At 42.2% G+C, this 15,730-nt stretch overlaps 1 protein-coding gene across 3 annotated transcripts; it reads right to left on the reverse strand.

Annotated features, from left to right (window-relative positions):
- Positions 1–915: 915 nt before the first annotated feature.
- Positions 916–11,416, reverse strand: AQP4 (aquaporin 4). 3 transcript variants are annotated; one of them, XM_080611132.1, is made up of 5 exons: positions 11,128–11,416; positions 6,563–6,977; positions 5,479–5,643; positions 5,029–5,109; positions 916–1,969 (listed from the first exon to the last, which is right to left on the reverse strand). In XM_080611132.1, the coding sequence occupies exons 1-5, from the start codon at positions 11,199–11,201 to the stop codon at positions 1,691–1,693; spliced, it is 1,014 nt and encodes a 337-aa protein (XP_080467258.1). In that variant the 5' UTR covers positions 11,202–11,416; the 3' UTR covers positions 916–1,690. The 3 variants fall into 3 exon arrangements, with proteins under 3 accessions (XP_080467258.1, XP_080467259.1, XP_080467260.1); XM_080611133.1 differs by having other exon boundaries at positions 11,013–11,416; XM_080611134.1 differs by lacking the exons at positions 5,029–5,109; positions 11,128–11,416 and having other exon boundaries at positions 6,563–6,970.
- Between the last annotated feature and the right edge of the window lie 4,314 nt (positions 11,417–15,730).

Raw genomic sequence — 15,730 nt, forward strand, 5'->3', positions numbered from 1 at the left:
CCCTTGGATCACAGTGCACAGATTTGAGGGTAGCAATGGTTTATTATCTCATTAGAAACCTCTAATTCCCTGTAATAAAGATTGCACGTAGAACATGTCAAAGAACAGACAAGGCTATTACAGCCCACAGTCAGGAATAATGCTTTTCTCCCCTCTTATCGCTAAATAGGTAGGAGTAGCTTTTCAATTTAAAAATAAAAAGTATATAATTACAGTAATAATACCATGCTCCTGACTGCTCTGCAGCTGCATATTGTAAAACTCAAAGCCACTGATCAGAAATAAAAGCAGTAAGTCAGTAACAGCTTTACTGTTCTGCTGGGGTGATTATGTCTGTCAAAATACTTCTGTAATGGAAGGACTGTTTACTGAACATATTTCATGTCCCTTTTCCCCTAAAAACCCTTGCAAGTGCTTGTATCTTTTCCTAACAACAGATAAAGAAACCTTTGCCAGAGGTGTAATTAAGACTATATGAACACTGGAACAAGCATGGATCCCATACAAATAGCTAGGCATTAGTTACAACAAAAAACCAGGAGTCTCATTTTTATCATCTGCTATAAAAAAATATTTCCCAATCAGTGTTTCAATACAGTTAAAAGTTAAAAACCCTCTACATTACTAATAAATTAAAAAAACCTGTGTCTCCAACCATCTTGTAAGAAAATAGGTAAGTAATTTAAACCTTTAGTTTACATAAATTAGCACAGAAATGTGTATTTGAACAAGTGCACTGAAAACAGATACGCCTTCTTTTCTTCTTATATCCCTTATTTGAGTTATTAAGTAACAGGAAAGCCTCTATATTCTTTGCATGACCTTGATAGTCTACTAACACGAAATGGTCAATAGTCAAACCCCAGGAGTATGTTTTGCCAGATAGACAATGACAAGAAGGGTCATGAAGTACAGTCAAATGCTTTGCAGCCTTATTACAGAAGACTTCAACATTCAATTTCAGTGAATTTACTCTCAAAGGGATGAAGGGAATATATTAATACTGCAAATCACGAGTGAAATATGATGGGTTGATAGATTTTTTTTTTAAACCTATTAAGGTATCATTTTTTTCAGAGGTAGTTTGCAAGGCAATAGTGATGTACATGAGTGGAAACAATACTCCTTTGCTTGACTGTGGATGAAACTCTTAAGCATTGTTGCTGCTATCCCTGAACCTCACAGACAATGCTTAATGGATGAGATGTTCTAATCGGAGCTGACAACAGCCAATTAAGTGTCAGAAGAACAATCTGATAAGTAGGTCTTCATGTCTATAGGCATTTCCTGATATGTCTTAACTGTCAATCTGAATGTTAAACATCTCTATCTTTGTCTCATTATTGACTGATTTATTAAAGAAGAATACTTCCATTTCTTCTTCTTTTCCTTTTCCTTTTTTTTTTTTTTTTTTTTTACTTTTTGATTGCTCCAGAAAGAAGGAAAGAGAAATACTAGGAACAAGTCTTAATTTGGAATAATTGATGGGGAATCCTAATTATACAAAGTCCTAATCTTGCAACTGAGCAGAAGTATGGTTTGGTGACACCACTACCATTCAGCTGCCCACACCATACTTTTTAAGGAATGGTAGATGCTCAGTCTAGAGGAGATCTGTTTCTTTAATAGGTGGAAGGATATCTGTGGACGTGCTAGTAGGCTGCTCTCTGTTTTCAGTGCTTCTTGCTAGTCATACAGAAGACAACACCTCGCTGGATGCATCTCTTCCCTTCTTGTCCTCACCCCTGTCAATATCAATCACATGAACTATGCCAGGCTTCAGGATCAGGTCATCGGTCTCTACATGGCTCCTATTATCATCCACCTCGATGTACTTCCCTTTGGATGGCTGGGTAGCCTTACTGAAGACATCTTTAAAACGGCGCTTGAGTTCAACATCTGGGCAATAGACATACTCATAAAGAGCACCAGCAAGGACTGCTCCTATTATTGGTCCCACCCAATATACCTGCAAAAAGAGGCAGAAAAAAGACAAGCATTAGGCTCTAGAGCAAATAAAGAAGCCATGGTCTCAAGAGAAAAGCATGTCATTACAGACTTCACCCAGAAAATTTTCTGCAAAATGCCTGGCCCAAATGTTAAAACCAACTCTCCAGAATTGCACAGTCATATAGTCCCCCGGCTTTCATGAACGAGGGGACTATCTGCCATCATATCAGTTTATGAGGCAGAGAAGTTTAACTACCATAGGTATCACAGATGGTGACCTGGAGCTCAGCAATTAAGTTATTGCTGTAAAATCACATATGAAGTTGATCAAAAGGCAGTCTCTTAGGCAGTTAATGGCATTAGTCCTAGGTAATTATTTTTTTCTGCTTCATCCCAGTCTCTCTCTCTCATTTCACCCCTTTAGAAATACTCTTTAGTCAGTTTAAATCCAGTCATGTAAAATACCTCACATCCCTGGGTCTGGCTCTTCTCTGAAAAATCATCTCATGCCAGAGGTCAGGGAATCACCAGGCAGTGGAGCCCACAGATCAGAGGAGAAGAGGGACCTATGCTGACATGTCAGTGAGGTACAGTTCCTACTTCTCTGATGTCTGAAAAAGATTTCAGTCTACGTGTCTGGTTACCAAAGTTACGGGGCAGACTGGCCTAGTGGCAGTGGAACTATGGACACCTCCCATGGATAGATACACAGGCATCCTTTCAGGCTGCTCTACATTCTCCTGTTAATAGAAAATAGCTTTTTTCTCCTCTTCAAATTATGTCCAGTAAAGCAAAAGTACAGGTCCTTCATTATCATTATTTGGATCAATGATAGCTGTAACATTTCTCGAGATAAAAAAAGGCCACAGATCCTGGTGGGATCATGTGTGACTTGTCAAATAAAGCTCTGTAGTCACATATAACATATAGTTGCTCTGGCATAGCTTTGCTTTTAAACTAACAGGGTAAGACGATTGAGAAGCAGATCCACAGCTTCAATAATAAATAGTTTTGTCAAGTTTTATTGCTCCATCCCTTTCTAAGAGGCCTCCTCTAAATTTTTGTCGCTCATTGACAGCTGTAGACAGTATCACAGTATCACATTATCAAAGTATGCTAGAGATTGGAAGGGACCTCAAAAGATCATCTAGTCCAGTCCCCCTGCCGGAGCAGGAACACCTAGATAAGGTTACACAGGAATGTGTCCAGGCGGGTTTTGAATGTCTCCAGAGAAGGAGACTCCACAACCTCCCTGGGCAGCCTGTTCCAGTGTTCTGTCACCCTCACTGAGAAGAAGTTTCTTCTCAAGTTTAAGTGGAACCTCTTGTGTTCCAGTTTGTACCCATTACCCCTTGTCCTATCATTGTTTGCCACTGAGAAGAGCCTGGCTCCATCCTCGTGACACTCCCCCTTTATATATTTATATACACTAATAAGGTCCCCCTGCAGTCTCCTCTTCTCCAAACTATAGAGACCCAGCTCCCTCAGCCTTTCCTCATAAGGGAGATGCTCCACTCCCTTAAGCATCTTAGTTGCCCTGCGCTGGACTCTCTCCATCAGTATGAATGGACTGTTTGCAAGATCACACACAAAATAAACACCAATGTAGAAAAGCAATTTTCTTTCTGCATTTTCACTCAAGGTGGCAATGAACTTTTAAGGAAACAAAACCTTTCCTAGTGTACACACAGATCTACTTCAGTATTTTGGACTTACATTTCCTAAATAATCCAAATTTGGCTTCTGATCCTGCAGAATCCAACAGGCAATCAGCTGCCTGATTAGCTAATCTGAATAAGCAAATACAACTGACATGGACAACTTTGTAGGGTACCTATCTATTTCAGCATAACATGCAGCAGTTTGGTAACGTTAGTAGGTGCAGAAGCTTCTGTCAGTGGCATGCTAATGTCACTGCCCTGGAGGAGGAGAAAAGGCTGTCTTTCCAAGTGGCCAGGACAGTAGCTAAGCTTCTCCTACAAGTTTCTCCATGGTACATTTGTTTATTGTTTATAGCTTTAGTTGTAAATTACAGGCTCCCTCAGAGTATGGATAATTAATCTTGTGAAAAACTACAGCAGTGTTTCATATGAACAAGCCATTCACTGATAACTGGGGAAATCTGCCTCAATAGGATAACTCTTGGGAACAAAGTTACACATAGTATCGTGTTTGCAGAATTGGAGCCTTGGGGCCTGAAGACAATGCTATTTCTGTTATTAGCTGCAGTGGGAGCAATGTGGGCTTCATACTTTAAAAATCAAGGAAATCCATATGTACACTGTAATATGCAGCTCTTACAGTTAGTATTGAAAGTGTCCCTAGAAGTGCTTTCACTGTATATTACTAGGTGAGGCTGAGCTGCAATTCATCTCTCCCTTATAAAATGTGAATATGTGAATTGGATTTTAATAAGTTTAATAGTGGGATGCTATAGAAAATGACTGCATCATTTGGAATCTGTTTATCAAATTGTTTCCTCCACAAATACTCCTAGTTAAGCTGATGCTTTCAAATTGAAGCAGGTAGCATCTGGTCTGGTCTGCAAAGACCAGACTGCAACCCCTTCATCTCTCACTGCAAGCATTTGCTGAGACAGCTTGTCCCCTGAGAAGCAGATCACAGAGGGTCCCTGCTCTCATTTTATACGTCTGTCCCAATTTGCTGCAGAACCAGGTGAAACGTGAAGCCGACAGAACTACTTCCATAACTTCTCACCAGTGTGACCGGGAGGGTTGCAATCTGCCTCGGAGGATTTTTTTCTCTAATAGTTCAATTCTTTCAGTCTCTCCCTGGGTTGTGTTTTTTTTCCGTTTTGAACTTTTTATATGATTTCCTTTCTACCCCAGCTACTACCTCCACAAAATGAATAGCAAGATGCTGTTCCAATGTGCTGTATACTGCATTGCAGTCCTAACAGAGGAGTATAATTACGCAGAGGCTGGTGGTAGGTCATCACCTGTCTTCCTCACGGACGGTCTCTGTGGGGCGTACTGGGATAGGTAACTAAGAGCAAATGACGTATGGAAAATCCTGATATCTGTTACTATAATGAAGGAATCATGAAAACTGAGTTACCCATTGGTTTTCCCATTTCCCCATGATGACAGCAGGACCAAATGATCGGGCAGGGTTCATACTGGCACCGGTGTAATTGATCTAAAGCAGAAACAAAATGTTACCTGTTATTAAAGTCTTGAAGGGAGTTATTTAATTTCTGTTAGTCCTTGTACTATGGGAAACTCTGGTTTATTTGGTTCCTCATCTTGACAGTGGGTATTGTTACTCTCACTAGTCTTATCACAAAATTAACAAAGTCATTACGTAAACAGGCAGAAAAGTTCTGATGCAACACCCTACCCAAGGAGACCCCCATGCTACTTCAAAGGGTTTTGGTGTGGGTCCATGAAGAATATAGCAGCTATATAGCTATAGCATCTACAAAGACCACAGAAGTTTGCATTTACTTCTGAAGTAGTCATAAAGAGAAAATAGTTCTAATTTTTTAAAAAGAAGCCATTAACTTACAGCAAATAAATGTCCAATTGCAACGGAAAATCCAATTGCTAAAGCCACTGAACCAGTGACATCGCTTCGTTTTGAATCACAGCTGGCAAAAATAGTAAAAACCAGCTGGAATGTAATTATCAACTCCACCAGGAGTCCATGGCCAGCGGAAAGATCTCCATGTACCTGGAAGAAGGGAAAGAAACACCCGAAATGAAGAAGAGGTGATATCGTAAATCAAAAAGCCACTATGTACATTAAATGTATTTGAATTAAAGGTATTTCTAATGGTACACAGTGAAAGACACCACTGAACTTTTAAAGGTACAGGTCATCCCATCGCCTTCCCCCCTTTATACCCTTCTTTTTTTAATTGTTGTATTTTTTTTTTTTGTGAGCCATGGAAAATTACTGCTGGACTGAGAACAGAAGGCTTCACAGTAACATCCAAAAGAACTTCAAAGTTAGACTGCAGAAGTATAGTTTATTTTTACACAGGGATTTGCAAATGCTGCACTTCCCCTTCACCGTTTTTTTTCTTGAGATCTCTGTAATTTACTATTCAATTATAAATTCATTAATTAGCCCTGACTTAATTAATTTAAATTTCAATTAAAAATTAAGCAGTGTGTGGCTCAAGTGCATTTTTAATAAGTCCTGCAACAGGGCTAACTGATGGCATTCCTTATTAGTTTAGAACAAAGCTGAAATCTAAGCCACAGTCTATTTCAAAAGTATGTTATTTTAAATTGATATTTTTTCAATCCCCATCATAATGGCATAGAATCCATTTCTCCCTCCCCAGCCCATAAAAAAAGGCATTTCATGCATACATTATTTAAATTTTGTATGTAAATTAACATTACCTGCTGTCATCAGATTTGGGGAAGTTCTAGGAAAGAGAACTTCTATAAAAAGAACAGCTATAGATACTACACTGCATAAACCCATCCTAAGAAGAGATTTGAGCCCTGTCTAGATGTTGTAAATAAACCAGCAAGCTCTCAAAATCTCTACTTGAGCTCTCTTTATTCTGCATGACACTGATTGCATTTTCTTAGGCTCTAAGCTAGTCTAGTTTACGAGTCAGAGGAGAAGTGATTACCGCAGTGACTCCCAGGCCTCCTACCACGCTTGGTGGTGTGACGAGATAAAGGATGCCTGCGCCTACGATGGCCCCCAGGCATTGGGCAAGAATGTAGAAGACGGACTTGGCGAGGCTGATCTTCCTCGTGCAGACCATTGCCACTGTCACAGCAGGGTTAATGTGGCCTCCACTGATGTGTCCAAAGCACTGCACCATGGTTGCAATGCTGAGTCCAAAGCAGAGGGAGATAAGGACCATGTCTACAGGCAGGGGCTTCTCTGCTCCACCCCAGTTGATTGTGGAGCCGAGGCTGAGGAGGACAAAAATGAGCATGGCCAAAAACTCCGCTGAAACTGCTTTCCAGAATGGCTGAGTCCAGACTCCCTTAAATGCCACCATGATGCTCTCACACTTACAGAGACGACCACACTTACTGAAAAGGAAAACAAAGCTTCATCAGGAGTCACCAAATAAGCCTTATGCGCTCCTGTTAAGGGTTGCTATCCAACAGACTTTGGAGAACACAGCAATGTTGAGCATCCTGAGGCTGGGACAACTACAGGCTGCACTATTGGAGCAGATTGCCCTTAGAATGTGACCACTAAGTGTCTGCAGCTTCAGTTCACAAAAAACAATCTCTGTATCTTTTGAAATAAATGAGTATGCAAATAAGTGTATTCTTCCACAATAGCTGACTTTTGCCTGACTTAGAGGCTGTACAGCCCTACCACTTCCAGTGGCTTGTTAACCATCATGCTCACTAAATGAGTATGTGTTCCATTTTTCTAAGCAAATCTGTACTAGTCACAAAGCAGGTATGATAATCCAATAGAAAAGAGTATCTTAATCAAACCCTAATGGTTTTGGTAACAGTATGGTGTTGGGAGGTTGTCCTGGGAGCTGTAAGAGAAAGTCTATTTGTTTGAACACTCACACAGACCAGTATTTCAGTTTATATTTATGCAAAGAGCAGTTTCTTCACTGTGAATGTGGGGTACAAATTGAATACAGCCAGGAGAATAGATGCAGTCCTAAATTCTGACCTTGAAATCAATCATGCAATCAATAAAGTGCTTCCCTTTGGGCTGAGGGTGCCAAGCTGTGGAACAAATCCAGTATTTTCTGTATGTGTGGCGTGTAGAACTCTATGTGGCAAAGAAAGAAGTGTCTTGATTTTTCTGTCAGCCTGGAGATGGTTTTTGTTAGTCTACACTGCCTTCCTGACAAGTTACGATATTGCTAGATGTTCAGATACCTACGAAAGTGGGTCACCAAAGAAAAGTTATTTGTGGTATTAATAAATTAGGAGAATAAGCCAAAAGGGAAGCATTTTAATGAGTTTCTAAGGAATGCTAACAAGATTCTTCTCTAAAAACAAAAGCAAAAAACCTCCAAACCCTCCAAAAAGTAGAAAACAAAGGAAAGAATATTCAGCGGCTACATTTGGGAACTGAATTTCAAATGGAAGATGGATGAATTTATGCTCAGTTATCTAAGGTAACTGAGCTAAAATGCATATTTAATACCACTTAGATAAGAAAGAAGCATAAAAGGCATGTCTGCCCTTTTCAAGTTGTTGCAAGAGGAATGGCCCATGAATTTCTTAACAGTTGCAGTGAGTTAGAGAAAGGCAATTTAATCCTGTGACTGAAGCAAATAATTTGTTTTTCTATCTCATTTCTTATGCTAATTTACTGTGTATTTTGGATAGGTCCTTTGAACTCTATCTCAGTTCTCTAGACTCTCAGATGAGAACAAGAATTACATTTTCTCCTACAAATGGCTGTTGCAAAGTGCTTGTGAAGTGACCTGAGAGACTTGAGCAGGACTTGCTTTCCTAGGGAAGAGCTGAAGCTAGAAACTCAAAAGACAATAAAATCATCCCCAAAACCTTTTGATTTTGAGTCAAACTCAAGACAAACAGAAAGATGTTTCTGTAACATCTCATATTAACAGTCAGTTAATGACCAACGATGTAGACTAGACTTTTCGCTCAAAATGGCTCCAAAATCATTGCCTTCCCCAATGCTGAAGCTCACAGATATTTGGTCAGCCTTACCTTTGAATCCTACACCCAGACTCTTACTGAAACCTAAAGGCTTACCTCTCACACCCTTACTACTTCCTCACTGATAATTTGTTTTAGTGGCTTAAGACACAGGTGCTATATCCATACTGACAAAAGCTCATTTTCCCAGGGCATATCCCAAGTGAACATTTTATATAGGGATAAAGCGTATCCTGAAGCTCATGGAAAAGAAACACAGATGCACAAGGGAAACAGCACTCATCTACCCTCTCAGCCCCAGCTCAGTCGGGACACAACCTGGATTTGCCTGAACATTCACTTGGTAAGCAAAACGCAAGCTCTGGAGTTATACTGCAGGCTTCTGCAGGGTTCCCAACCACCAAAGGTTTTATGGGGGGAATGCAGGTTTTTGGAGCATGGGATAGAGGCACATGGTGACTCTTGACTTCTTTGAGTATGCCTGACCATGTCCTTCTGCACACAGAGAAGAGTGAGATCTGCAAATTACTTACATCCCTTCATCCCGTGGAAGTGGACAGAAAATGGGTTTTCTGTTTGATATTATAATTTGAGTTAGTTATGGAACATCATGAAAGAACACATTAAAAGTGAATGTGTGTGTGCACATGCACACACGTGCAAGAGAGGGACAGGGGACCCAGAAGATCACACCATCTCCTGAACTGCTGATGGGCCTGTCTAGCAGGAGACTACCACTAACAAAGCAGGAGACTACCACTAACAAAGGGCAGATCTCATACTGTTTGCCCAGCTGAGATGATGTCCAATGAATTCAGCCAATATTATTTATAGCCCTGAAAATGCAAAAGTGCTGCATGCAAGCCAAAAGCATAACTCAGACAGAATCTTGCTCACCAGCATAAAGAAAGTTTCTGTTCTTCTGAAACAGCATACTACAGGGAAAAAGAATCAAAATGGCAGAGCTACACCCTCAGCCGTACTTTGGCAGTTAATGATCTAAACATCTATTTTTCATGCATACACATTTTTTTGAAGCAGTCTGTTTTTCTACGATATCAACACCCAGCAAAATGTACAGATGTCATGGCCAAATTTTTCTTTCAAACTGCACACCTTTGTTCCCCGCAGCAACCTCCCCTACAAATGTTAATAAAAGCTTAATAGTTGTGCTTGAGCCCTGAGTCCAGGTTTTCACTTACATCTAAAGGCTTCCAGCAATTCAGAAATCAACACCATTTCCAACATCCAGTATTTTAGCATGCAGTTAATTTAAAGGCTTGAGACAGAGAGAGTGTGATGGCTGTGCCAGGTCTGAAACCAAAATGGGACTTTCCAGCAGCTAAGATTTGCCATTGAAATTGCAAAATAATTTTTTTGCAGTAGTTGCTCATGGTTGCTTTAAATACAACAGAAAACCAGAAAGACACTTTCATGTTATGGTCACACATGAATTTCACATGTGGCCACACTTGAAATTCTCTGGTCTGGACTAAAAGACTATACAATGTGTTTAATTGGATGCAAGGTGGGTTTTTACAGGTCAGGTTACCATCAGGGCTGCAGGCATGATCAGCCCTAACTACATCAAAGCCCTAACAATGTAAGTAATAAAAAAGCCTTCAGCACCAAAGTCAGACAGTATTCTAAAAAAATCTTCCTTTTCTAACTGGTATCATTTCCAAGAGTGGGGCAAACAGCCTGGACGTGGCTTGCAGCCAGCCACTCCACACGACACTACTGTCACACTGAAGGTTTGAGCGTGCCGCAGCTATTTACAGTGGCATCTCCACAGCAAACTCACATACTCCCCGACCTGTGCTGGCACAACGGCTGTAGCTCAAATGGACATTAAGCACTAGCCTGCCAGCTTGGGGGGAGGAGAGGGAGAGGCTACAGTTGCAAAATAAATACACTATCGCAGAACTTGCTTATAACCATTTTGCCTCATTTTCCAATGCGATGTTGAATGGGTGACTGCCGTGGGTATCTACAGGAGGTGGGAAGGAGAGCCTTGGGAGCATGGTACCTCAGGTTTTTGGCAGTGCAGGTGCTGCGCTTTTTGCAACACACGTCTGTCTGTTGCAGGACCGCAAGTAGCGAATAAAACAAAGTTTTAGGGTGTGGAAAAAGCGATTTACAACCCTCTGCCCCCCTTCATGGACGAAGGACTCCAAGGAAGACCGAAAGGCTCCGCCGGTGCCTTCGAAGAGGGGGAGCCAGGTACCCTGGGAGCCGCCCCTGGATGCAGAACGCCGGGGCAAAGCGCTCCCGGCAGCGCGCTCTTCCCGAGACCGGACAGCGAAGGGGTCCCCACTGGCGCCGAGAAGGTCCCTCCTGCGCATCCCGCTCCCCGCTCCCGAAGCTTTCCCATAAAGTCATCTTCGGTTTGGGTGCCTGCCTCCCTGCCTGCGTCCCCTTCCTCCTCCCCCCTCATCCCGCGGAGGGCCGCGTACTCACCCGCGGCGCGGAGCGGCCGCTCCGTCGCTCATGCCTTCCCGGAGGGCGCGGATACGCGGCTCGGGGCGCGGGGCGGGAGGGTGGCACGGCTCCCGACCATGCGGCCCTCCCCTACCTGCTGCTCCGGGCGGGCCAAGGCTGCCTTAGAAACTGCCGCCGCAGCCCCGGCCGCGGGTCATCTGCGATCATGTGGATATGCAGATTAATTCAGGGGCTTAAAAGAAGCCCGAAGAGAGCCCACTGTGCTTCTGCAGCACGGGGAAGCATGCCCGGGTTTCTCATTTTTTTCTCTGCCAAGCACTGTCTGTGAAGAAAAAAAAAAAAAAAAAAAAGAAAAAGAAAAAAAGGCTAAACAACTCTGCAGCTAGGGAGCTTTATCCATCTAAAATGCCTGTTAGAACCTTACTAGAACTCTTACTGGTTACAGAAGAGACAAAGTGGTTCTATTTGTTGGAAGCTGCTAAATTCAATAAAGTTTTGCCTAGTGAGGAAAGCCGAGGGAGGCCACTGAAGAGAAATGCTGAAATCAGACAGTGAGGAAACTCAGATGGTCCTCACATTGAGAGAGACTTTTTGTAAGGGCGTGTAGTTATAGGACAGGGAGTAATGACTTTAAACTGAAATAGGATAGATTTAGATTAGATATTAGGAAAAAGCTCTTTAACTGTGAGAATGTGACACTGGCACAGGTTGCCCAGAGAAGCTGTGGCTGCCTATCCCTAGCAGTGTTCAAGGCCAGGCTGGATGGGCCTTTGAGCAACCTGCTCTAGTGGAAGATGTTTCTGACTGCGGCAGGGGGGTTGGAACCGGATGAGCTTTAAAGTCCCTTCTAACCCAAACCATTCTATGGTTCTATGATTCTACGACTCTACAGCACCAAAACAATCCAATGAAAAAACAACCCTTCACATAAAAGGAAAAAAGCAAAGTTGCCCAGGAAAAAAGCAAAGTTGCTCAGGTTTCCAGGCACAATTATTTCATTAGAGAATGCATAGAAATGGTTATTTGAAGAAGACAGGGGTGAAAATGGAACAAAGTATCTAGATTTTTTTTCCCCCATTGGCTTAGACCTTTGTATGCAGTAAAAGAATCTTTGCATAAGTTATACAAAAATATTGTAAGGGACATGTTCAAGTGTTAAATGAGGTTAAAATAGCACACACAGAGAAACTACAGAGAAACATCTACTGCTGTGCATTCATGCAGCAACAGCGAAAGAATCAAAGTTTGGCATAATGGTCAGCCAGCCTGTACAGGACAGACTGTAACATACAATCCTTCTGACCATTAGAAAACAGTGCAAGATCTGAAGAACTACTTTGGCCATGGAAACCATGGACAGAAGGTCTTCCTCTGTTAGGGGTTTGTAGGTAATAATTTACACCAGGGAAAAGCAAGTATAATGTATAACACTACCAGTTCAGGATGCCCTGGACAAATTTGTACACACAGCAATAAAAAAAGTCAAGCTCATGTGTTAAATACTTACCAATCACAGTTTGTGCTAAATGCAGGTGATCATAAAGTACAAGTGTAGGTGTTTCTTCCATGTTTGCCTGCTCTTCCCCTAAAGCTATGTCATAAAGGACAAAATGTGACAAACTGACATTCACGGGAGGTGCAGACATCATCGCACAGCTCTGCTCTTCCAGTTGGTGCATTTGTTTTTGCCATCTATGCCCTTCACAACCTGCTACACTGAATCTAGAAACTTCAAGCCCTAACGCTGTCTTAATGACACATAAACCCATTGAATCCTTCATATACTCACAGACCAACTTCTTCCACCAAGGCTGCAGGAGCGGTTCCTCACAATTAAAGGATTTTAGTTAGGATGTTCCTCTGCATAATATTTTTTTACCCTATTCCCTTTTTCCCTTCTGCTACTACTGTATAAAAAGCTCATTTTCAGTGCTCTGTTTTAAACACCTGTGGCTTCTCTTGATACGCCTTGAATGTGCCACATTTTTTCCACCTGCATTTTGCAATGTCACTATCTGATTATTTATAGAATCATAGAATCATAGAACAGTTAGGGTTGGAAAGGACCTTAAGATCATCTAGTTCCAACCCCCCTGCCATGGGCAGGGACACCTCACACTAAACCATGCCATCCAAGGCCTCATCCAATCTGGCCTTGGACACCGCCAAGGATGGAGCATTCACAACCTCCCTGGGCAACCCATTCCAGTGCCTCACCACCCTCACAGGAAAGAATTTCTTCCTTATATCCAATCTAAACTTCCCCTGTTTAAGTTTTAACCCATTACCCCTTGTCCTGTCACTACAGTCCCTGATGAATAGTCCATCCGCAGCATCCTTGTAGGCCCCCTTCAGATACTGGAAGGCTGCTATGAGGTCTCCACGCAGCCTTCTCTTCTCCAGGCTGAACAGTTCAACCTTTTATGCCACAGCTACCTCTGCTATACAAGTCCTTTACTCTGTTTTCTAAAAACTACAAAAGGCGCCTATATAAACCTCCAATTTCTTTCCAGTTTTGGAGCTGGCTGTTTCAAATCAGGGCTGAGTTTGCATTTGTAGCTTTGCCCTGACAACACACTTATTCTTTGGTAGTTTGTGGACTCTGCTCCTGCAGCTCAATTGTTTGTTCACAAACAAAATTCACTTAGCAAAGCTAATAATTACTTTTCCTTTTCTTGCAGATAGCATATATCTGCTCTTTTGGTCCATAGAGCAGATCACTGCCACATGGAGAAGCAAGAACATTAATAGCTTCTGTCACTGCTACCATTCTTATTGTGATAGATCTTCTGGAGGATTAGACAAAGGTTGTGGCCACATAAACAGAGAAAGGCAATGCTTCAGGCACAAACCTGCAGCAAACTGCACTGTGCCAGCTCTGATCAAACAAACAGACTATGTTCTGTTGAAAACAGAGAAGGCAAGGAAGACAGCCTTAGAGATGGCACTGAAAACCACAGGAAAACTGCCCCAGCTTGTCCAGGGATAAATTCGTCAATTTTGGGAGTTGGAAATATACAAGGTTGCTAGTTTTTAATTATATGTTTTCTTCTTTATAAAACCTGGGTTGACTCATTTTGGACTTCTGTGCAAGGGTGAAATATTTCTTCTGCTGCTGTGCTCAACACAGTTAAGCAAATAACTTGCAATAAAATATATATGAAAAATTTAAAACTTGTTTTAAAGCACAATCATGGTGGGGAAGGGCAGACAGCATGGGTATGTGCAGTGGAGCCTCCCTGTGCGTCTGCTTCTCCTTCACTGAATATTAAATCTGAGTTTCTACAGTAGTTTTTAGGACATCATGAATTAAAGATCTCTGTAGGAACACAAGCCATGGTAAGAAGATGCTGCAACACGTAAGACACATCCTCATTCTGAACAAGGCCTTCCCAGACAGTTGAAGCGTGTTGGATCTGGGAATTCAGTTTGGTCTGTTATGGAGGAGAGGGCACGCTGCCAAAGTCGGAGAGGAATGTGCAAGCAGCTAATTCCAGTTAAAACAATATGAGGGCGAGAGGCAGAAAAACTCCCTGCACTAGATTCTGTCACCTCACTAAATAACCGTGCGGGAAGAGTCCCTTCACTTCTGTGGCGAGTCTCTTGGATATTCATCCTGGGCAACTCTGTCAGACTGCGGGGTTTGTCAGAGAAGACTGAAACAGAGAAAAGAAAGATCAAAATAGAAAAAAAGGACATAATTTAGAAGCACTGTGTGTTTTCCCATTGCCTCCTCTTCCACTTGTACCCAGCAGATCTGGACTGTTCTCCCTTACACTACTGTTGCTAAGCTTCTCAGTTTGTTCGGCTCCTCTCTCAGCATCACTTCAGGCTTTCAGTTTCCAAAACCAATGAGGCTTACATGCATGTGTTTGCTCTCTTCCTCCCTCTTTCTCTGGGTATTCCTGCCCTTTCCACCCGGTCTTGAACCCATCAGCCAGCTTCAGCTACAGCTGACGGAGGATCAGGAATCCCAAAGGTGTTCAGGCTCCTGCCAGCCCCAGGAGCGCGAGTGGCTGCAGGCAACCACAGCAAAAGGGACTCCTGCTGCTGCTGGCAGGAGAGGCTCCAGGAGGATTTTCAGAAGTGCCTGAGTGATGGAGGGACTTAGTTGCTGTTTTCAGAGTACTGCAGACTCCTAGGAAACTAAATTCCTTTGACCTTCCTTGGCTCCTGTCGACAAGAGCAGACTGTAAGCCTTTCAGAAACTGTTGACGCTTGCAGAAACTCTCAGACTTTTTCTGACTGATTGAAAGTTTCATTCTGTTGCCACTAATAAATCCCCCTCCCCACACCAATTTATGTTTTATAAGTTTGAGTTAAGCTTTGTCTACTAAAAGGATCTTACATAAAACACCGCTTACTGAAATGTGATCTTTGCACATTTCTGAAGTTTTAATTTTCCTACACTGTAATCTTGTTACTAAGGTCATTCATTTTGTCACACCCTGCTATCAGCCTGGTCCAGGTTTGGCTGCAGGGCTATGTTCTCCTGACATTTAGAGCAAGAATTCCCTGGGAAATCAGTCAAGAGATTTGACATTGCTGCTGGCCAAGCTCCAGCAGGTTTAGTTTTACTCTCCTTCCCTATTTATTGTGGAATCTGCCTGTCCACAAGCTGCACATTGAGTTCTGTGCTAGAGAAGGAGAACTGAAAGGGACAAAATGGCCATTCATGTGGCGATTCATTGAGGCTTTTCAGAAAGGTTTTACAAGAAGCTGTGATGACTGCTGAG

Source organism: Psittacula echo (assembly GCF_963264785.1).
Source record: "Psittacula echo genome assembly, chromosome: 2".
Taxonomy (NCBI): domain Eukaryota; kingdom Metazoa; phylum Chordata; class Aves; order Psittaciformes; family Psittacidae; genus Psittacula; species Psittacula echo.